The sequence below is a fragment of the Rattus norvegicus genome, chromosome 14, assembly GCF_036323735.1.
Source record: "Rattus norvegicus strain BN/NHsdMcwi chromosome 14, GRCr8, whole genome shotgun sequence".
Taxonomy (NCBI): Eukaryota; Metazoa; Chordata; class Mammalia; order Rodentia; family Muridae; genus Rattus; species Rattus norvegicus.
In genome coordinates, this window is record NC_086032.1 from 31,986,636 (window position 1) to 32,009,455 (window position 22,820).

A 22,820-nucleotide genomic window follows, 5' to 3' on the forward strand; every position below is an offset into this window, starting at 1 on the left:
ATACAGTTACAAGGGAGATTCTGGTGACATTTTTATATACCCTTGGCAAAACAGAGAGAAAAAAAAAACACTTTTCTAAAATTCAAAGCAGCCAGTGAGAAGTAGGAAGCCAGGAATGACCTAGTTCTTTCTCTGTAGAGAGCAATGACTTGTCTCCACCTGCAGCAGTCTTCTGGATCAGAACCCCAGTCAGCAGTCTCTGGTCTGACCCTGGTCTAACCCTCTCTAGCAGCTCCACTGTCATATTCACCTCTGATGTCCCCATCCACAGTGACCTCACATCACAGCGTGTGTCCAGATGCTGCTGGACGCTCACACTACATAACCTTGGCTTGGAAAGAACATGTGGGCCGATGCCTGCCTTCTAGCTATGTGTTTCCTCCCAGTGTTCTAAAAACCTCAGAGCCACACCTCAGTAAGGAAGACCTGGGCCTCAGAGCCACACCTCAGTAAGGGAGACCCTGGGCCTCAGAGCCACACTCCCAACGGGAGACCTGGGCCTCAGAGCCACACTCCCAACGGGAGACCTGGGCCTCAGAGCCACACTCCCAACGGAGACCCTGGGCCTCAGAGCCACACTCCCAACGGGAGACCTGGGCCTCAGAGCCACACTCCCAACAGAGACCCTGGGCCTCAGAGCCACACTCCCAACGGAGACCCTGGGCCTCAGAGCCACACTCCCAACGGAGACCCTGGGCCTCAGAGCCACACTCCCAACGGGAGACCTGGGCCTCAGAGCCACACTCCCAACGGGAGACCTGGGCCTCAGAGCCACACTCCCAACGGAGACCCTGGGCCTCAGAGCCACACTCTCAGCGGGAGACCCTGGGCCCAGGGCCAGGCTTACCGAACTTCTTGCTTTCTTTAGTGGTGCCAGTCATCTTCATCTTTGCAACTTCAAAGAAATCTTTGATTTCTCTTTCATATAGTCGGGATAAATAATCCATGTAATTCTTAAAATAAATGGAACAAGCCATTATCAGTAAACTAACTTAACAATTTTCTTTATAATCTTCCCCTTAAATCCTTCATGCTTGTAAAAACCTCCATGTATTTTAGAGAATATAAAAGTTAGACTATTTTCTCTTTGAAAAGAAGCAGAGAAAAACAGATCACACATACATAGGTGGCACATCTTTACAATTTACAGAAACATCAAGTCAAGCAATCGCACTTATGTGTGACCCTGGTACATTCTAACTATGGTTCCCGCCACAGTTGCTAGGCTACATGAACCAGAGTGGCAGCATAGTGTCCTATGTGGGGTGCAGCATAATCATTAACCGACTTCCCTAACGAAGGACCCTGAAGTCGTGTCTGTGTTTGGTATGACGGTATTGCGGATTTCAGGTCCTTTGGGAATTTCCCATGGGCGGATTACCGGGTGGAAGAGTCCAGGCATCTTGATGAGGCTCGAGGCCACGGGCATCATTATGCCTCTGCCTTCACACCACCAGGCTGCCCAGCAGTGCCAGTGATGATGCAGGAGACCTTCTGATTTCACTGAACCTGTGTCAGCTTCATGTGCAATCCCAAAGGTCAGAGTTTTCTAAATAATTTTTCTTAAAGCAGACTTGATTTATTAAGCCTTAGATGAAAACATGTATTATTTAGCACAAAGACTTTTTAAGTCACACCTGTCTATTCTTCATGAAATTCTCTGCCCCAGTAAGAACTCTGCAGTTAAGGATCATGTGTCTTTCCAGGTCCCAAGTTACACAGTATATAAATTTAAAGAAACTGACAGCAGTATAATTATTCCCAGTCATTTTCTTTTTTAAACTTAGGGCAGAATCTTAGCTTCAAGATTCTTTATCTCTGGTAAATCTATCATTTTATAGAGCAGGCTCTATGAACTATTGTTAACAATAGCTGGATCAAACATACTTTAGAGCCGTCCCCTCTGCATCGTGTAGAGCGCGTCTGTGAGAAGAGGTACTCAACTGAGCAGTCATTTCCTGTGGTCCTTGTATACATTCAGAAGCACATAAAATTAAAATACACACAAAATGGATTTCCTTTAACAGACTTGGAGTCTGCATTGTGTATAAATGCTGCTGTCCCAGGCAGCCTTTCAATCATGCTGCATGCTGATGCAAGATGTCTTCCCGCGATCTCTTATGCTTTTTTATCTCTTTATACAACCATGCACATTCCTCAATGTGGAGCTAGTAATACAGCTCCTTCACAGAGTTGATTCTGCTTATCCATGCGTGTGGGGGCGTTTCCCATCATGAAAGTATGAAGCCTTATGCATGGACAGGGCCCTTCCTAGTCTGGGTTGGCCCGATTTTAGTGTATGTGCTGCTGACCTTGGCATGGGAACAGAAACCGAGATACGCTTGAGAATCTTCAAGGCCGACGGGCTCAGTTGCTACTGCAGGGGAAACTCACACTTTGCCACCTCCTACTATAGTCACAGCCCAGAAACACAGATAGATAGATAGATGCTGAGCCTGAGAGATGGGTCTGAGCAGGCGGATGGGATAACCAAAGCCCCTGTCTTCCGAGGGCCCAAATTATGAAAACAAAATAAGGACTGTGGAGATCCTGCCTCAGTCCAGTTGGGAGAGATGGTGCAAGTACAAGCCTATCCCCCGAGACCCTGGAATAGGCCTTTCCTCCTCATTCCAACGAGTGGGAGCTGTACACACCAGCCAAGTGCTTACAGAAACAAGGCTTTGCCTGTGTTTATTAGGGTTCTCTTTGTTCTTAGGTCATTTTCCCCTTTCCTTTTTAAACAAAACTTCTGACTTTTTACAATATTTTAGCAACTATGTTGACCACATAAGGAGTATGTGCGTGTGAGAGTACACGAGTACATCAAAGATCAAAACAAAGGCTATGTAACATCCACGGGAAATATGTCACGTTCATTTAAAAAGTTCATTAGTAGTGCCATTCAAAATTACCCTCTCTAACCAAAATAACCAACCAACAAACAAAGAACAAAACAAAACAACGACTGAGAGCAGAGAGTAGGTCATCAGGAGGCTGGGGCTCGCCTACTTTCCTTTGGCTCACACTCATGAATACTGCATAGTACATAAAGACCCGATGATAATATCTGAGAACACAACTAGGCAAAAAGCTTATTGATTACTTATTTGAATGGTCACTAGGGACAGACCACTTGTTGGCATGAAACTCTAAAGATGACATACTTAATTATTTAAAATATTAATGTCCTAAAACTTCAAAAAGGAAAGACTTTGAGTACTATAAATATTTTTACTTAACATACCTTCAAATCAGAATTCTGTTGAATGAAATAAAACAGAATAGCCCAGCAGAAGAACTGCATTAACACTCAATAGCCTCGTTCTGAGGAACAAAACCAGTCGTACCCACACTACCATGCCAGATTGGATGCACACAGACACTTCAGGGAATACAAACTCGTTCTGAAGAACACTTTAATTTTCTGTGTGCACTCACAGCCTGTGGGGGTGGAGAAGAAGTTGAGAGTGTGAAAGCGGGAAGAAGTCAACAGACAACTGGTCAGAGTTGGTTTTCTCCTACCCTATGGATCTTAGGGACTAAACTCAGGCTGCTGGGACTGGCACCAGTCACCTTTACTAGATGAACTGTCTCACCAGCCCTTGAAAGACATTTTAAATTATGGTTTGAAAATACATTTTAGCTTACCAGATTTATCGTCCCTTTGTAAGAAATCTCAGTTTGATGGTAAGAACCTGTTGCTGAGACAACACTCACAAATCTCACTGACGTGGACAAGTCAAGCTGGCGCTTATAGAACCTTCCCGAGGGACTAGCATTCCTGGTGCTCAAAGGCACTCTGCATCCTTCCAGAGGACAAAGGCAAACACCAACTCAGCCACACTCCCTGCACTTCAACAACAGTGACTTGCCTGCTGACATATCAGTTTAATAGTGACACAAATGTTGTGAGAGTAAGTGACAATTTCTACTTGGATTTCAGGCCCACTCACAAGGTGAAAGCCATGCCTCACACTCTTCTGGTAGCCAAGCCGAGACCCTACGCCATGGGCTTCAGGGAAAACAAAACATGACCATTGTACAGAGGAACAGCAGTGAAGCAGCTCCTGACCACCCTGTCTGGCTCAACACTGAGGCCTCCTCTTACAGCAGAGCAGAGCTAAGCCAGAGCCCCTAATTGAACAGTGACCACAGAGGAACAGACCCTGGGACACTCAGTTCTACATGGGATGTCTTCATCAAGCCCCACCTCTCGGGGTAAGGGGACCATGGAGAAAAGGAGGAGGAAAGACTGTTGTGACCAGAGATGATGGGTCAGAGCAAGAAAGCAAAACCTTCCAGACACAGCAGGAGCTCACAGCTAACAGGAACTCAGCGACTGTGGCAGCATGGACAGGGTCTGCACAGGTCTGAGGCTGATGGATCCCAGCAGGGTAAAGGGTACAAGAGCTCCTAACCCAGAAGCTACCTCCAAATGGACATCCACTTGCAAAGGACAATTCCCCAATTGCGTCTCAGTGAGTATCTTAACTAAACTTAAGGGTAGGCTAACATCACATGAACTCAGGGGTGTCTGTGTAGACCTTTTGCCTCCTACTGCTTGGTAAGAGCATGTTTTGTCCTACTGGACTTTTGTTTGTGTATTACGGTTTCCAATGTTCTGTTCTTATGGGTTTTGTTTGTGTGTGTGCATGTGTGCATATAGGTTTGTTTCTTTTGGTTTTCTTTTTTTTTTAATTCTAAGTTGTGCTTTGTTCTTCCCTTTTGTTTTCTACAGAGAAAAAGAAGTGGAGTTGGAGGGGTGGAGAGTTGGGGAGGATCTAGAAGGAGTTGGGAAAAGGAAATATATTGTATGAAAACCAATTTTTTTAATTAACAAAAGAGAAAGGTTGAGTTGCAGACCAAGTTTTAAATGGTCACCAGCAAGTCAAAATACTTTTTTTTTATTTTTTAAAACGAAAAAGATGAGCTGGCACTTACGTCCAGATAATGGAAACAAGAAGTGTAAGCAGACTCAATTTCACCATCAAACCCAAACTCATCTTCTCCAACAAACCCACCCAGTGGTACTCACTGCAAAAGAACCTAAAACTGTGATAACAGAAACCAAAGAGGAAGGAGTCGGATGAGAGTGTGATGGTGTGTGATGGTGTGTGATGGTGTGTGATGGTGTGTGTGTGTGTGTGTGTGTGTGTGTGTGTGTGTGTGTGTAGGGGGTGTCAGATTAGAGTGTGATGGTGTGTGCCTGTGTGTGTGTGTGTGTGTAGGGGGGTGTTGGATGAGTGTGATGGTGTGTGTGTGGGGGGTGTCAGATGAGAGTGTGATGGTGTGTGGGGGGGGTGTTGGATGAGAGTGTGATGGTGTGTGTGGGGGGGGTTGTTGGATGAGAGTGTGATGGTGTGTGTGTGGGGTGTTGGATGAGAGTGCGATGGTGTGTGTGTGGGGGGTTGGGTGAGAGTGTGATGGTGTAGGGTGTTGGATGAGAGTGTGATGGTGTGTGTGTGGGGTGTTGGATGAGAGTGTGATGATGTGTGGGGTGTTGGATGAGAGTGCGATGGTGTGTGTGTGTAGGGTGTTGGATGAGAGTGTGATGGTGTGTGGGGTGTTGGATGAGAGTGTGATGGTGTGTGTGTGGGGTGTCGGATGAGAGTGTGATGGTGTGTGTGTAGGGTGTTGGATGAGAGTGTGATGGTGTGTGGGGTGTTGGATGAGAGTGCGATGGTGTGTGTGTGTAGGGTGTTGGATGAGAGTGTGATGGTGTGTGTGGGATGTTGGATGAGAGTGTGATGGTGTGTGTGTGGGATGTTGGATGAGAGTGTGATGGTGTGTGTGGGGTGTCGGATGAGAGTGTGATGGTGTGTGTGGGGTGTCGGATGAGAGTGTGATGGTGTGTGTGGGGGGGGTTGGGTGAGAGTGTGATGGTGTAGAGTGTTGGATGAGAGTGTGATGGTGTGTGTGTAGGGTGTTGGATGAGAGTGTGATGGTGTATGTGGGATGTTGGATGAGAGTGTGATGGTGTGTGTAGGGTGTTGGATGAGAGTGTGATGGTGTGTGTAGGGTGTCGGATGAGAGTGTGATGGTGTGTATGTGTAGGGTGTCGGATGAGAGTGTGATGGTGTGTGTGTGGGGGATGTCGGATGAGAGTGTGATGGTGTGTGTAGGGTGATGGATGAGAGTGTGATGGTGTGTGTGGGATGTCGGATGAGAGTGTGATGGTGTGTGTGGGGTGTCGGATGAGAGTGTGATGGTGTGTGTAGGGTGTCGGATGAGAGTGTGATGGTGTGTGTAGGGTGTCGGATGAGAGTGTGATGGTGTGTGGGGGGTGTCGGATGAGAGTGTGATGGTGTGTGTGGGGTGTCGGATGAGACTGTGACAGTGAGGGAGGGGTGTCGGATGACAGCGTGAAGGGGTTGGTTTGCTAGTATCATAACAGGTAGATCACAATTCTTTCTCTGCCTTTCTAATGACACTGATATCCAGGTTCTGAAGATGATACATACATGCCAGAGACTACCGGCTTTAGGTAACTAGTTTGCTGATGGATTATTTAAGCCTAAGGTGGATCCATCATTCTATTCCTTAACACACACTGTTCGTCCCTCTCCAATGTCACACAGTAAGACCACTCCCTCTGATGCTTAAAATCTGCTGGCCCACACAGGCTCCATCCCCAGGTCACAACTGCTGCCACCACAGTGGGCACTGGGCATGCACTGTGGCAGAACCACTGTTCACTCCTCTCTGACCTCTATAATCAGTGCCCAACACCGCCCCGCCTTCTGTCTCTGACCACTGTACTGAAAAGCCAACCCTTCTCCAAACGCAGGCATCTCCTGAATTCTCTCCAGAAGCTCGCAGTGCTGCTTTCTTACACAGTTAACGTCTTTTTGTCTTTCTGCTAGGATATGCACTCTGACAGGGCAAGTGCTTGCATGTTTCTCTCACTGAGAAATCTCCAACACTCAACAATGTTAGCACAGATACTGAATATGCTGAGTCAATGATTCAGATGCCCGGACTGTAGTCACGAGTACATGACACTGTTCTAGTGACCAATCCTGCCGAGTTCAGTGTCATCCCAGTTCTTCTGACTTTGGAGCTGCTCCTCTACTTGATATTCCCAGCACCACCTGTTCTTTAGACCAAACAAACAAAAACCCCAACAGGTGAGAAATTCTGAGGAGGTAAAGAATTCCCTTACATATGTTTATACTTCCAAATGTCTATAAAAAAGATCACCCAGAAGAGGTGAAGGGGATGGTTCGGTGGGTAAAAGCGCTTTGCTATGTGTGTAAGCGTAAGAACTCAGCATCCAGGCAAAGATCTGGGTTGGTGAGATGGCTCAACAGTGCAGAGCACGCTCTGCTCTTCCACAGGAGCTGGGCTTGGTTCTCAGCACACGCCAAGTAGCTCACAACCACTTGCAACTACAACTCCACGAGGATGCTGGCATATTCAGACACATACATGGAACTAAAAAGAAATCTACAATAAAAAAAAAAAAAAAAAAGCTGGCTGGGACCATGTAGCCCAGTGGTAGGGGCAAGCAGAGACAGGAAGATCATTGGGGTCTGCTGGCCTGCCGGCCTAGGTGAAAATGAGTCCCAGGTTCAACAAGAGACCCCATCCAAACAGAACGAGGCAGACGGCAACAGAGGAAGATACCCAATGTCATCCTCTGACCTCTGCACAAGTGCACACAGATGCGCACACACATCCACACAAAAGAAAACAGAAAAAAGCATTGCTCATGACAACACTGGACTAAACAGACAAATATTTCAAGTTATAATATGGCTTAATCCTATTTTACAGTGAAGTTCAAAGTTTGTCTCTTTTTATTTGAGTAAACATATGAGCACTCAGAAATTCAATTATCTTTTGCTTTGTCAAAAACATTCTTTAGTATTTCAAACTTAAAGAACAAAACATATAACCTAAGACTCTACTATAGGTCCAGTGAGTACCTGCCATCAAATCCATACCTTTGTCAGTCCCTCATATTTTCCATAATCTGTACTCTTTAGCCACTCCATCAGCTTGGCATAGCGGAGCAAGTCTCTATGAAATGGATGGTGGTTGGGCAGAGTCAGTTCAGCAGAGTGCTGAGCAAGGGTTGAGCTCTGATCGTGACCCTAGGGTAAACAAGTGAGTAAGTATGACGGAATGTTCAGGAACACTGTTAGGACAGGAAATCCTAAACAGACCAAGTAATCGTAAAACCTCTCAATTAAGGAAAAATGAAAACTGAGTACTTACTTGTCCACTTCTACCGTCCTGTGTATCCTCGGAATCCTAGCACCATTAATACTCACAAACAGGCAAGGGTGGCTGGGATCGTGCCTCACTGACTTCATTTTGCAGAAGAATTGAGGATGCTGTCTAAAGCTTATCTCTACATCACATTACAACTTACTAAGCAAATAAACGTCTCAGTACAGACTGTGTTAGGAACCATACCAAAGTCTTTCCAAAACAGTCTAATGAGATTCCCACTAGAACTAGACTTTTCAACAGATAAAACAATGCACAAGATATGAAATTTAAAGTTTGTAAGGACTCCAGATGGCCATACCTTGGGCTTTCTATGATAAACCCTAATAACAATATAATTCTGTTTTTCCCATTAAAGTGATGTGCTAGTCAAATTACTGCATATGACTATTTCAAACCTTGACATTTTTGGGTAAATAAGTTAATAACAGTCTTAGATCCTATGTCTTAACTTTTGCTTTAGAAAAATACAGACTGCTAGATTATTGGCCGATTAACCCTATCTTCTGGAAGAAGCCGAGGCTCAGGGTGTTGAGTGACTCGGTTCACACAGAAGGAAAGCTGTACCTGGAGTGTTGCTCAACCAAGGCTAACTTCTGTCCTCCTTTACAATCCTTTAAACAAAAGCACTGAGTCAGAATCAAAACTTGATAACTGCCAGCTAGCTCTTGAGTGTATGTGCCTATAGCAATGGCTGTGTGTGTATCTCTCTATACAAATGTAACATCTCAGACCTCTGTTGAATGGCCTAGCTCTTTCTTCCTCTTCAGTCAGCCTACGTGATGGACTTAAGTCAGCGAGCACCTCAGAGATGAGGAGCTGCAGAGCAGACTCTACTCGAAACAACTTCCCACCAAGCAAGCAAAGGCCAAACAAGCCACATTTGTGTTCATCAGTTCGTTTGAGCTGCCTAGTTAGAGGCTATTTCTGTATTTAGGGAAACTATTAAATTTACAAAGGCTGCTGAGTCAGAGAGAGGAGCTGGATAATTAATTTCTTAGTGAAGTCACCTAAGGTACTAGCTGAAATACAATAGTTTGGTTAACATCCTGAGTTTAAAGAATTAAATTATTTTAATTTGAAAGATTTATCACTTGTAATTTATACACTTTATTATGAACCACTGTTCTGTCTCCACCTCTACACTTGTCATGGCTGATTGAATATCACATTACAGAAGAGTTCTGAGAATCGCACTGAAGACACAGGTGTTCATAAACTCTACGCTTACAGGTTCAGGATTGTGTCCTGGTGTCTCTTACCTACCGAGTGGTGCTGACAGAGAGAAGAGAGTTTCCTTTTCACAAATGTCCTAAATACTGTGCTAATGGGCAACCTGTGGCAAATGCTCTCATCACCCAAAATATTCTTCTCCATAACTTTTCTCAGTGACTCAAGACACAAAGTTACATTTGTATAACTGTTTACTCCATCTACTGAATGTTAAGTTACATTGTTGCAAGTTGACAAAGTTTTTAAGTGATTAAAAAAATCTCTCCTGGGAAGTGAAGAATTAATTATTAGCAATCCTGTGGAGGACCTCTCAGTTTACAAAGCTCTTTGCAGATGTTACTATGCTAAATGTTCTCAGCATTTTCATGTCTCAAACACTAAGAAACTGGTATTTCCCATATCTATTATTGTTACCCTTAATTATTACTGTCAGGATAGAGTGGATTTATTAGAAATACAATTTTAGATAAAATGTTCCAGAATAAGGACATGAAATTGTAAAATTGTTTAAGTTGCTTAATTTAATCAATATTACAAAAATTATCAAATATAAGTCACTAAATATAAAGAATTTTGCTCTTCATGCTTAAAAACACTGAACATTTTAAAGGTTTCTATTATATAAAATAAAAGGTTACCACCAATATTACAGAATTACTGAGTGCCCGCTGCCTAGGTACCTTTCATGCAGGAATTTGAATCCATACAATATCCTTGGTAATGTACTTCTCATCTAAAATGATGACAACTCTATGACTAACGTAGTTCACAGGTTATTCAAATTAAAAACACTTGGTTAGCTATAAGATTTTACACACACACACACACACACACACACACACACACACACACACACTACTATAATTTTTACTTGTTTTCGAAACAGTCTCACTATGTAGCCTTGGCTAGCCTGAAACTCTCTATGTAGAGCAGGCTGGCCTCAAACTCAGAAACTGTCTGCCTCTGCTTCCCAAGTACTGGGATTAAAAGCATGTGCCCTGCATCCACTTAGATACTAGAACTTCTAATAAAAGTTACCACGGAGCTACCTACTACAGCCAAATATTAGTCCAAGTGGAGTATGCTTTCATTGTCTGTTATTACACGGCAACTAAGGTGGGAGTGACAGAGGCACACCATCATATGCTAGTCCAAACCTCCCAGCAATTTTTTCCCTCCGTCTGGAATGGAAATCTCCATGCTCTTTAGCCCTTCTGCTAGTGACCCGATGACTAACTTCGACAGAGATGATCTTCCTTGCCATTTTCAACAACACATCACAGGCTGTTGCAACATTCTCATTTTTAACATGCACCACTCACATGTTAACATTTCATATTAGAGTTTCAGGAATGAGGAGCATTCATTTTATACAAAGCCATTAGTTTAAAAGGCAAAGAAGCAGAGGGAATGAATAACTGCACTTGATAACCAATAGTTAAGGATGCAAAAGGACCACTGTCAGCTGACAGACATTCTTGTCATCATTACACACATGGGCAGCATCACTGCCAATATCATTAAAAACAATAAACTAAGACAAATGTGTCCTATGTGACTTTTCAGTTGACTTCTTGCCACTTTCAAGTTCAGTGAAATGTTGAGGGCGTCTGCCCTAATCTCCCCCTCCCATGCTTAATAAAACCACAGTGACAGCTGCATTCCCAAGGGTGTCTGTCTCCCTGCCCTGCATGTTGGGCTGCTCATGGACAGGATCAGTAGCATTTATCCCAAAGCAGTGTCCACTCTGCACCTCAACCACCAACAAGTAATTACTGAAAAAACCAAGGAGCTGAGAGACAGGGAGAAGGGCAAGCAGAACGTGGTTAATGCCTGTCTGGATAAATGGGACATTTAAAAACCATTACAATTATAGTTAATGGGTAGCTTCAATCAGTAAGTTAAGCTGAAAGCATAAATACTCTGCTGCTAACTTTGGCAAACTTTATAGACATCTGAAAACAAATGACAGAAGCTTGAGCGGATTTGATGTACTCACAGGAACGGAAAGAAAGTAGGACCTGCTATAGAGCTGAAGGAGGGCCTGAGTGAACTAGTTGGAAATAAGATATAATAAAGACAATCATTTCAGGATACCTCAAAGAAAAGCTGATGTCTTCAGAGAGAATTTATTCATTATTAAGATTTCTCCTGATTTTTCTGTTCAATATGGGTAATATAAAAGACAAAAAACCCCCACAAGAATCTAATTATATTAACTATTAAAATACCTTTTGTTCAAATTTTATAAGGTGCCCGTGGCATTATTAAAATATCACTCCCATATTGATAATTATAACAACTCTTTCCAAAAAGAGAGGCAAGTTTATAATATGGAGACTTAATCAACTAAAATTCACAGCTGAACTGTTATGCTTACATGAACATGCCGTATTTGACTACACAACCTATGAAACATTAAAGATAAGGACCCAAGTCTGATTCTCACCTTGAAACACTGAAGCACACAAAGGCTGAAAGTTAACAGGTGCCTGCCAACTGTTTATGTAACTATGAATGGAGCTACCTGACTCCTAGGGTCAGTTTCTGCTGAAAGGAGCTTGGCGTCTGTGTAAAGGTTCACCTAAGTCCAAGGTACTTCTGTGAGGAACTATGCACAGATTTCAAAGTCTTAAAACCACAGACACGTGTGAAGGAATACACTATAGCCCCAGTGAACACATTCGATATTTGGGGGAATTTCAGTTTAGGGTAACATATAAATGACCAATGGAAACATGTCAGTTTTAATAGTAAATTAAAATTACCTGTTGAACAAAAACATTGTTGAGATGACTGGCCAGTCTCCGGGCAAAATGCTCCCTCAGCTCGCTGAAGCGCTGCTGCTGCTGCCTGATGGCCAGGAGCATGTCATGGCCTGTGTCAGAACAACAGTCCCTCAGTGACTCGGTACGTGCAGGCAGTCTCCCAGTGTGCATGTGGAGGTCGGAGGACAACTCTGTGGACTCTCTTCTCAGCCTTCACCTTTGCATGGGTTCGAGTGATCCAACTCAGGTCACCCAGCTGTCCAGCAAACCCCTCTTCTTGAGGACCATTTTGTTGGCCTTTCTCCATGCTTATCCCTCCATGCCCATCCTCCCCTGACCCCGGGGCACCCAGAGCCTTGTGCATGTCAGGCAAACGGTCTCTCACTGAGCTGTAGCTCAGATCTATACTATGCTAATGATACCCAGACTTAACCTTTGAAGAATCCAAAGCTTTTTTATTTGCTCTATAAAATTTAAAAAGGAGGAAAAGTAACACAACATACTGGTTCTTCTTCAGCATCTGCCTGGTAATCTTTCTCAATGAGTGCTTAGTTGATCTGACTGCACAGTCAGGTTCTGGAACCACTGCCTAGGAAACCCCATCTTCTCTGCCCTGGCCCAGCGTCTACGTGTGCTCGCCTGCTTCTGCTAAAGAAGCAGAGACTGACAGGGCGGTGAGATGGCTCTGCAGGTGAAGGTGCCTGCACATACCTGGACACCTGAGGTCAACCCCAAGAAGCCCCGTAAAGGTGGAACAAGAGAACTGACTCTACAAAGGTGCCCTGTGACCTCAACATGTACATTGTTACACACAGTGTACACGTGCACATATATGTGTGTACACATACAATAATAAAGTCACATTTTAAACAGGATTATGGTAAAGCCCTGAATGGTGGTGCCTGCCTGCTCTCTTAGCACTTGAGAAGCAGGGGCACTGTAGGTTTGAGGCCAGCCTAGGCTATGTAGTGAGATGCTAAGCCCCCAACCAAAAGTAAAGCTAGATAGATCAGAATGATAGATTGTGAAGGTAAGATGGTCCACTAGAAGGAACTGAAATGAAAAAGTTAGTGTTAATAGAAATCTGTTGGAGAATCTGTTAAACCCATTTGTATAGCTAATAAAGTAACCCTAAATCACTTAGCCCAAGTTACTTCTTGTCAAAGTATTTCTACCAAGTCCCAGTGTTAGTCTGGGTTCTCAGATTTTATTATGGCTACAGCACACACCTGGTCGAAGGGCGACGTTCATGCACTGCAGAAGGGCGTCAGCAGCATTGGTGCAGGCCTCAATGCCTCTGGAAGAAGCAAGATCTCCATCCTGAAGGGCCTTTACATGACCTTTGGCCAAGTCCATGTGGTTCTGGAACATATTCAAACATATCACTTGCACGTGTAATTGTGGGGGAAATAGAGGCAGGGCGCTACTCAAGCCTATCACTCAGTCTGCAATGACTCTAAATCCTGATCTCACAAGGAGGTTGGTTCATACATGAGCTTTACACGACATTACTAGTCGTCCTGCTTTGCCCCCCTGGTCGCCTATGAAGACGCTTACCACAAGGAACTCTATCTCAGACAGGAGCTTCACGTTATTCGTGTTGCTCAGGTGGATCAGGTGGTTGCTTTCGGAGATCTGGTCCATTTGCTCTTTTACACTTTGGAGCATTTCCTCATAACTGCTCAGTTTCAGTTCAATCTGGTCCACCTCCTGTAGGGCCTCATCCAGCAACTGCATCAGGATGTTCACCTGCTTTTCAGAGGCCATGATTGACTGAATGTTGGCCTACAAAGTAAAAGAAAATTGAGCAGCTCTTGCTGTTTGACTGTGTTCGAGAGCAGAGGTGAAGGGCGGCCAGAGCTCTGTGCATCTAGTCAGCAAGTTTCCAGTTCACGCTCTACACAGAGTGTGGAAGGCTCACTGGCCTCTGCACTGAGGTCTGAGAGCATGCTTCAGAAACTGTGCAGATATCAGAGGCTCTGTTCTAATGAAGCTCTAGATCCCGCTCCCTCTCCCACACTTACCCTGCTCCCCACATTTATTTCAGCTACATTTCTCTCGTGATAATTTGTCCTTTTTACCTTCTTAAAAACAACAACAACAAAAAATGCTTACTCTTTGATAATGAACTATTCAGAGCCTAGGAGAATTAACCCCTAAGGTGGTATCTGGTTACCTTTTTTCTTCCACCATCGCATATTAAGAACATTCCAAAATCTAAAATCTTAGCCTTAGCCAAATGTCTTCATTGGAAATGGTTTTTAGGGAGGGAAGGAGGGAGGGAGGAAGAGAGGAAGAGAGGAAGAGAGGAAGAGAGGGAGGGAGGGAGGGAGGGAGGGAGATGTGTGTGTGCGTGTGTGTGTGTGTGTGTGTGTGTGTGTGTGTGTGTGTGTGTGAGCTCCCTGATTGGTCTAGTCTAGTCAGCTTGCCCTAGGGACTCACTATCTCTGAGTTACAAGCATTGGGACAACAGAAGAACTGCATGCCCCCCTGGTATTTACTTAAGTCTGGGGGTCTGAACCCTGGTCCTCAGTTTGCATGGCAAGCACTTTGGCCACTGAGTCATCTCCTCAGCCCCTGGTTCATCTTTTAAACAGCTGTTAACAGCTTACAGAGACACAGTAACCCCACTTCAGAGCTCACGTGCTGAGGCAGAAAGCCTGAGCTGGCCAGCCTCTCAATTCCCTGCAGCAGTCATTTATAGCACATGAGGAGTTCTTACCCCATCGAGCACCTGCAGCTCTCGGGACAACTTCTCTGCAAAGGCTTCAGCGTTAGAAATGGCGCATTCACAGCCTTCCATCATTATTTCGATATCCTGCTCTTCTCTTGCATTTAACTCTTGGTACTCATCTACTGCTTCTTCATCCCCTCCTGCCACACTCTGATTCTCTCCGCTTGGAACAGATTCTTAAGATAAAAAGGTAAGGAAGGAAAGAGGTCAAAAAATGTGAAGAACTATAACAAGGACGTTGAAATGATAGCTAGTTAAGACCGATTATACGCACAGGACACATTTAGTAGATGAAGAAGGATAGAAAAATGATTCAGAATGTATGAAAAGAAGTCTCACCCCTCATTTTCACACAGGATCACAATGATGTGAAGTTAGGTCCTAAGAGTAATGGAAAGCATGCAGCCTAGTGCGCTCATAGACTTACGAGTGTTAATTAGCATGGGCTTTAGTCACAATCGCTCAACACAATTCAATTAGAAAGCATGAAGAAATGAATCTAACTTCTCTTGTTCTCCCCGGAGCTGTTCTAACAAAACACTGATGGGTTGTGAACATGGGAACGTGTAGCACTTCCTCTTGTTATTTTTGCTATTTCCATCTTTTTCTAAATCTCCCCCTTCTCTCTCTCTCTCTCTCTCTCTCTCTCTCTCTCTCTCTCTCTCTCACACACACACACACACACACACACACACACACACACACACACACCCCTTTCAAATAACTTTGAAGTGAGAGGTGTATTAGCCACAAGAAATTGTGAACACTGAAAATATTGACTGTATTTTCTATTTTTTGTTGTTTTAAAATTTCACATGCACAGACAGAATAGCTAAAGATAAACTGCAGGGGTTTCCTTAAGTAACTTGAGAACAGCAACATGGTGACATGAAATTATAAAACCGTGTAGTTCCCAGCTTCCTAACAAATGAGAGGTCAGTCAGCCCGATGGGCCTCATCTTGATCCACTGTGGGGAAAGGAGCACACAGTGTGTGGGTAGAGGAGAAAGGGAAATCACTCTAGCCCTAATTATAGCTCTAAAAAGCTGTTGATTCTCTAAGCTGACTGTGGCGGGAGTTAAACCGCAAGTCGGCATGCTCCAAGTGTCTGTTAACTTACTGTGAGTGAGTATTTCCAGTCAGCATGACTTGAAGTACATTTGTTGGCGCAAAACAAAAACCTGTTAATTCTAAGTGAGACAATATTTACTCTGAAGAAGAAAATATATTAGGCATATTTCTTTATGTCTTAAAGGGGAAAGGAGGTTAAAATTTCTGACATAAGAAATTATAGATTGCACTCTAGAAATACTTGTAGAGAAACATGGCTATCTTCCTTCTCTTTTCATTGAGACGATTTCGTACCCTGTGCAGATGCTCAACTCTCAGATGTAATTCCATATTAACCACTAGAGGGCAGGTACTGCCTGAATAGCCCACCACAGTGCACTACACTAAACATTGGGGAAAAACAAGTGCTTTACGTCATCAAAACTACATTCGGAGTATTTCCTTTCCCTGAGACAGTCTTTTGGAAGCTAATGGTGAGTAGTGCTATTAGCTTTATTACTATATGGACTTGGTAATAAATTTATCCATGAACTATACAACCCATGGGTGACAGAGTGGGTGACACACACACGAAATAGAAGAAGAGGCTTACGCACCTTCTGCAACTTTAGGCAGTTCTGGAGTAAAGGGATGAAGAAAGCAGAGGAAAGGAAGCAAAGAGTATTAGCTGGGTAGAAAAGTACACAGACTTAAAACTTAACTACTACCCACATTGCATTTGAACTTCATGCTAAACCTGGCGTCTCAGGGTAACATCAAGACCAACTACACCGTGAAGATCCTGAGAAGCTAAACGTGCAGGTTTGTTTTCTTATTCATCGTCTCAAAATATATGTCCCTGTCCCTCTCAGTCCGTCGGAAACAGTGCTGACCAGTCCTGAAGAGGAAAGCTGGGAAGCAAATCCTTTCCTGGGGATTATTTTTAGGTCAGTTCTGACTCATGCGTTTAGTGTAGTTATTTTCACTCAAGGCCCAAAGCTTTGCCAGGACACTCCCTCACAAAGGGTTAGTCACAAAACACTGTTTCAAAGAATAAGACTGAGGGAGGCAAGAAACGAACACAGGAGACTGTAGTACAAGCAGGCACTCAAGGATTCAAATGGAAGATTGTTTAAAACTCTGGCTGCAAGTCAAAGGATAAAAAAGAGAAGGCTAAGACAAAAAGAACTTCCCCCTCCACCTCTCAGACTCCAGCACCCATTGTGATTTAGGAAACTACCAAAGTTGCAGCTGCAGCTGCTGCACGAGCGTTACACAGCACCAACTGGCTTGGCTGCTTATTTAGCTCTTCAAAGCAGGCTGCAGTGAGGGTTTCCCTCCTTATCCAAAGCCTGGAGACATTTACTTCTTAAAAACTGGATTAATGGCTGTGACTTGAAGGCCCATGAGAACTAGTTTCAGACATTTTTAAAGCTTTCCCAGAACACTAAACCAAAACAATGGTTACTGGTCAACAGGAAATGCTTTCCAAAATGACATCCTGAAGGACTTTTAGCATCCTCAAAACCAGTCTCAACTGGAGCTCATCCTTATAAACATCAACACTGGTAGTATGTACTGAAAAGTTAAGTACCTTTAAAAAAAAGTTCAGTTTTATCATTAAAATCAGCAATAGTTTTTGGTAATATTTTTTCTTTTGGTAATGTTTTTTAGTGATAGAGTATGCGTTTTTTCATATAGTTGTCCTATTGAAAATACATCAACTTAAAATATATCTTAGGGATACATAACATCCAGAAACATAATATTTGAAAACAGAATAGCAGGGGTTGGGGATTTAGCTCAGTGGTAGAGCACTTGCCTAGCAAGCGCAAGGCCCTGGGTTCGGTCCCCAGCTCCGAAAAAAAGAAAAAAAAAAAAAAAGAAGAAAACAGAATAGCCTGCTTTCCAATGATGATTAGCTAGTTAGAATATTCCTACTTAAATTGGTAAAACAAACAAAACAAAAATCTTCAGAGTCATTCTAAGCAAATGAATCTGTAGTTGGAGGCAAGGAAAACCACCACACATTTCTAGGGGGTCATTTCCTCAGCACACCCAGCCGAGGCCCTGGGGGCATGGCAGCCCCTTGATGCCCCTAAGCCAGGCCAGTGTCTCGGTGGGGCGGGGCTGGGGGCTGCTCAGGCCTGACAGATGTATCTGCCAGCTTGCTGCCACTTCTAAGCACTAAGGCCAGAGAGAGTAAAGCTGCTGAGAAAGAGGTATCTCTTTGAAGGGAGAAACTTCCACAGCCAAATTAAAAAAAAGAGGACCAATAAAGAGGCAAGTAGCTAGATAAGTGGTTTGCTCCAAAGTATATCATAAATTATTAAATACTGGGCCAGAGACTGACTCAGTGTGTACAGGTGCTTGCCTGGTGACCTGAATTCAGTCCCTGGAAGCCATATAAAGCTGGAAGGAGAACCAACTTCACAGCATTTTCCTCTGGTCTCCACACAGTGCAGTGGAAGGCACATGTCCTCCTTCCAGTAAACACATGAACAAGGTTTAAAGGCAGGCGTGATGGCCCACTAGGAATGTGAAGCAGGAGGCCTGCCAGGCATTCAAAGTTAACCCAGGCTACACAGTGAATTCCAAGTTAGCCTGGGCTTCACCGGCTTCAAAACAACAATGAGCTGGTTTCTTCTGTGATATGCACAGGTATCCCTGGGGCATTAAGAACCATTTCCATAGATCAATTACACCCTTAGGGAAGAACCGTGCAGAGTATGAGATCTCACTGAACATTTTAATACTTCACACTGTCTTTAATACTGTCTTGCCACACAAAACAGTCCACAGCAACATTTGCAAAGGCAGACAAATCACTGATGCCCCCATCAACCTCCTGTCCAAGGGTTCTGTTGCCAAGAAGAGATGAGATTTACTGAGCATTTACTATCCACCTGAGACTCATCTCATCATGTGTACATGCTAAGGAGTGTATTATTAATAATGACTGTAGGCTACATACTGTCATCATCTCTATTTTGCAAATAAGGGAAATTGAGGCTGCATTAACTATGTAAAGCCAGGACATAGCTGGCAAAGCCAGAATTTAAACTCGGGCAATATAACATCAGAATTGTGTTAGTCTACTGCTAGGCATAAAAGTACTGCTGTAGGGTCATTTACCCCACAGCTCTTTAAACAGAAATTTGGAGTAAGTATTTAGTAATTTTTTTTGTGTGCTGAATTCATTCTATGAAAAAAGAATGTTAAGAAACAAAAGTGCAAACTTCTCTATTTAGGTATTCATAGAAAAAAAGCCTTGAAAAAAATATATACGTCAAAATGTTAACAGCAGTTGTCTCCAAGGAGCACCTTTACAGGTGAGCATTGTCTAAGTACTGAGACTGAACCCAGTGTCCTTGCACAGGCAAGCGCTCTACCCATCACTGCTGATCTTTAGGCAGTGTCTCACTAAGCTGCCCGAAAGACTCACTCTGGCTTTGCGCTCGCTCGGAACTGAGGCAGGTCTTGAACTTGTGACTCTTCTGCCTTAGCCTCCCAAGTAGGGAGGGACTGCTGCCTGTGCCACTACGCCCGGGATGGGTGAGGGTCGAGCGTGATCAGGGGTTACGCGGACTCTCATTCACTGTACCTTCCAAGAGCTGCGAGCTGACGTTGAGGAAATCGATTTTCTTGCGGAGGTAGCGCTGGTTCAGCTTCCAGGTGCAGGAGATGAAGGCATTCTTCTCTGCGATGCTGCTGGCCACCCACCTGTACACTTTGTCAAAATGCAAATCAAACTCAGGGCTCTCCTAGAATGAAGAGTGTAGAAACAGGTTTGTTCCCGTCGCTTTCGCTGTTACTATAAAGTCTATTGAAGAAGTAAGAATGGGCTGTTCTTGGGAGGCAAAAAAGACCATCCGCTATCTTGTAAATGGCTAGGGACATACTTGCCTCACATGTACCAGGGCCAGGCTTGGTTCCTACACACACATCAACAAAATGACTTCAAGTCCTTAGGGAATATGATTTATAGCAAAACCTGGACAAGCGACAACATCCCAAGCGACAACATCCCACAGTGACCACTTTCTCTCTGTGCCCTTAAAGTGTAGGAGTGAAAGGCCGGGTTACACACACTTAATGGCTTTGTGTTCAGTCTCCCCGTAGTAACATGGCAATGCTATCTAGCTTTAATATGGGTATCTTTTTCTTGAAGTTGTGTATGAAATTTTGGTAACATAATTTCATTGATAACGTGTGCTTTGATACTAACTCCCAACGAAAGAATATACCTGATTAAAACATAAGGAAAAAGTTTAATCTAAAGTCTTATATATTTCCTAAGACCAAAGGGGAGAAACAAGGGCTGCGCTTACTGCTCTGAGAACATGGAATAATTACAGGGCTCTCAAAAGGCAACAGTGTCAGTGCACCTGAGAGCTGTGTAGGGGACCGAGGCAGCCTGAGTCACATTATGCCTGCTCCAAGTCTGCGGGTCAGTTCAGTTTGCTTCACTGTTGCTGTGATAGAACTCTGACCAAACCAACTCGGGAAGGAAGATCCCACAGCTCCCACAGTGGGAAGTCAGGGCAGGGACCATGAAGGAAAGCTGCTGACTGGCCTGCTCCCATTCGGCTCCCTTTAGTACACCTCCAAGGACCAACTGCCCAGGACGCCACCACCCAAGGTGGGCTGGGCCCGCCCACCTGAATCAACAAGCAAGAAAATGCCATACGGATACGCTAGATACGCCGGATATGCCGGATATGCCGGATACGCCGGATATGCCGGATATGCCGAGAGGCCAACTGGATGGAGGCACTTCCTCGGTTGAAGTTCCTTCCTTCCAGGTGACTCTAGTTTGTGTCAGTTGACAAAAACTAACCAGAACAGCCACTGCACAGCAGTATGTCTTTCTCAATTAGGACTACTTGAGTATTCTGTGGAAATCAATCATGACTGTATAGTCTTGTGCACTTCCAAAGAATTGAAATGTAGACTCAAATGCACTTCAGGATAGGACAGTAATATATTCTAACATATTAATGGTCTATAGGCTACAAAGATAAGGGGGAGGGGAGGTCAATAACTTTCAAGGAAAGAAAAGTTAGAGACCATTACTTTGAAGAATGGGGTATTTTAAGGGATAGGACTTGACTTTTCACATCATAGTCATATAAGAGAGGGGTAAAATTAGCAATGTATTCAACGTACGTCTGAACAAACAGAGCTTACATATCCAAGAAGCTGACAACCTGAACTGGTGGGCTGGCTCAGCAGGAAAAGGCTGACAATCTCACAACCTGCTGAACGTGGTGGAAGGACAGGACGCTCCCACCAATTGTCTGCTAACCTCCACACGCACGCCACCATGGCACATGTGCCCCACCCCAATGGAATAAACTAATTTTAAGTGAAAACTTGTATTTATGATGAAAAGGAGTCACTTTACTATGTACAAAGTTATCCAAGAGCACTGGCAAAGTCCCACACGCCAGCAATGAGGCCGAGTGTTCAGTGTGGCATCCACACCAATCAATGCATGATCCGAAACGGCTACTCCCAGGCTCAGCATGGAGATTCCCCATTTTATATCCATCTACAGTAAACACACACCAAGATGCTTACATAAATGAAACAAACACACAAAAACCCAGGACACAGACAAGCCAGCAGAGAGAAGTCTGTCTGAGCCGTGCTGGGCATTGCTGAGTGAACTTCACGGCGCATGTCTGCAAAGCTGCTGACCTGTGCACTTCTTCAGACTTCCCAGAACGTTTCCTCCTCCTGCCACCCCAGGATCAGAAACCACGTACTGAAGTTTAAAAAGACACTACTTTCTTTTCAAATACTCCTCCCTCTTCCTCTCCACACTTGTCAAACCACTTTATACGTTTCCCTAAATCCTGTGTGCTTCTTAGGAAAAGACTACCTTACTAAAATTTTTTCTTACCAGAAAAATGTACAGATGCCACTACCATTTTGTTCTTCTTTGTGCCTTCTGCCAAGCAGGCGTGACTTGTGGAGTTCCGCAGAGGTCTGACAGTTACATTGGTGCAGGCCTTGCTCTGAACCACCCACCAATGCACGGTGGGTGCGCTGCGGTGCCCACTGTGCTACAAAGGCGCACAGCAGTGACCAGGGCATAGCTGGCCAGCAGGGAAGTGGAGGAAGAGAGGGAGCGCTAGTGACTGTCACAGGGTACTGCTGACAACTGCCTTGAGCTGCCAGGAACACAGGTAGCCCTTTAATGGGATTACTGAATTATGCTATGTCCTCGTAGTTTGAGTACAAACAAACAAAGGTATAAAGCTTATATCCTTAAAACTTTATTTAATCACCTCAAAATAAGGTGAGTAATCCTGTCTCACTTCCTTTATTTGACCCACAAATGTCCAATACCCAGATTGGCTCCATCAGCTGCTGACTCCTCACCCTATTCGGGAGGATTAAAAAGGAAGCCTCCCTTACAGACATCACACATGCTTTAGTCTTACCAAAACAATGACTATCTTAGAGACTTAACTCACACAACCTATTACTGTGAAATCCATACTGATTTATAGAATTGTCTAGTAAGTATATTTAATTTAAATAAAGAAATAGTATTAAGGTCAGTTTGTTCTAGTTTATGTAGTTTGAACACAAACATAACTGTAGCTTTAATAAAGTAAAAAAGTGGTCCCAGCACATGTACATAGTTTTATTATTGTTGTAAGTGGTCTAACAGCGGGGCTGAAGAAGTAGAGATGAATGCATTTTCTACTAGCAGGTGGCAGATCTACAGCCACAGAAAAGCTTAGATCACCTCAGCACACAACGCTGTGTGTAACAGCAAAGACACT

General features: G+C 43.9%; 1 protein-coding gene across 17 annotated transcripts in view; it reads right to left on the bottom strand.

The window, feature by feature from the left end:
- Window positions 1-22,820, bottom strand: part of Exoc1 (exocyst complex component 1) — a 48,375-nt gene that overhangs the window by 20,854 nt on the left and 4,701 nt on the right. For 6 of the 17 annotated variants that reach the window (XM_063273077.1, XM_063273078.1, NM_001401332.1 and 3 more), the window contains exons 4-10: window positions 19,625-19,784; window positions 14,959-15,146; window positions 13,794-14,021; window positions 13,466-13,598; window positions 12,237-12,346; window positions 7,947-8,096; window positions 848-953 (exon numbers count right to left, since the gene is read on the bottom strand). In XM_063273077.1, the coding sequence (XP_063129147.1) occupies window positions 848-953; window positions 7,947-8,096; window positions 12,237-12,346; window positions 13,466-13,598; window positions 13,794-14,021; window positions 14,959-15,146; window positions 19,625-19,784 (1,075 nt within the window). Of the gene's footprint in view, window positions 1-847; window positions 954-7,946; window positions 8,097-11,467; window positions 11,522-12,236; window positions 12,347-13,465; window positions 13,599-13,793; window positions 14,022-14,958; window positions 15,147-16,637; window positions 16,659-19,624; window positions 19,785-22,820 lie in introns of all 17 variants that reach the window. The other 11 variants (XM_039091877.2, XM_039091878.2, NM_001401335.1 and 8 more) reach the window with 3 other exon arrangements.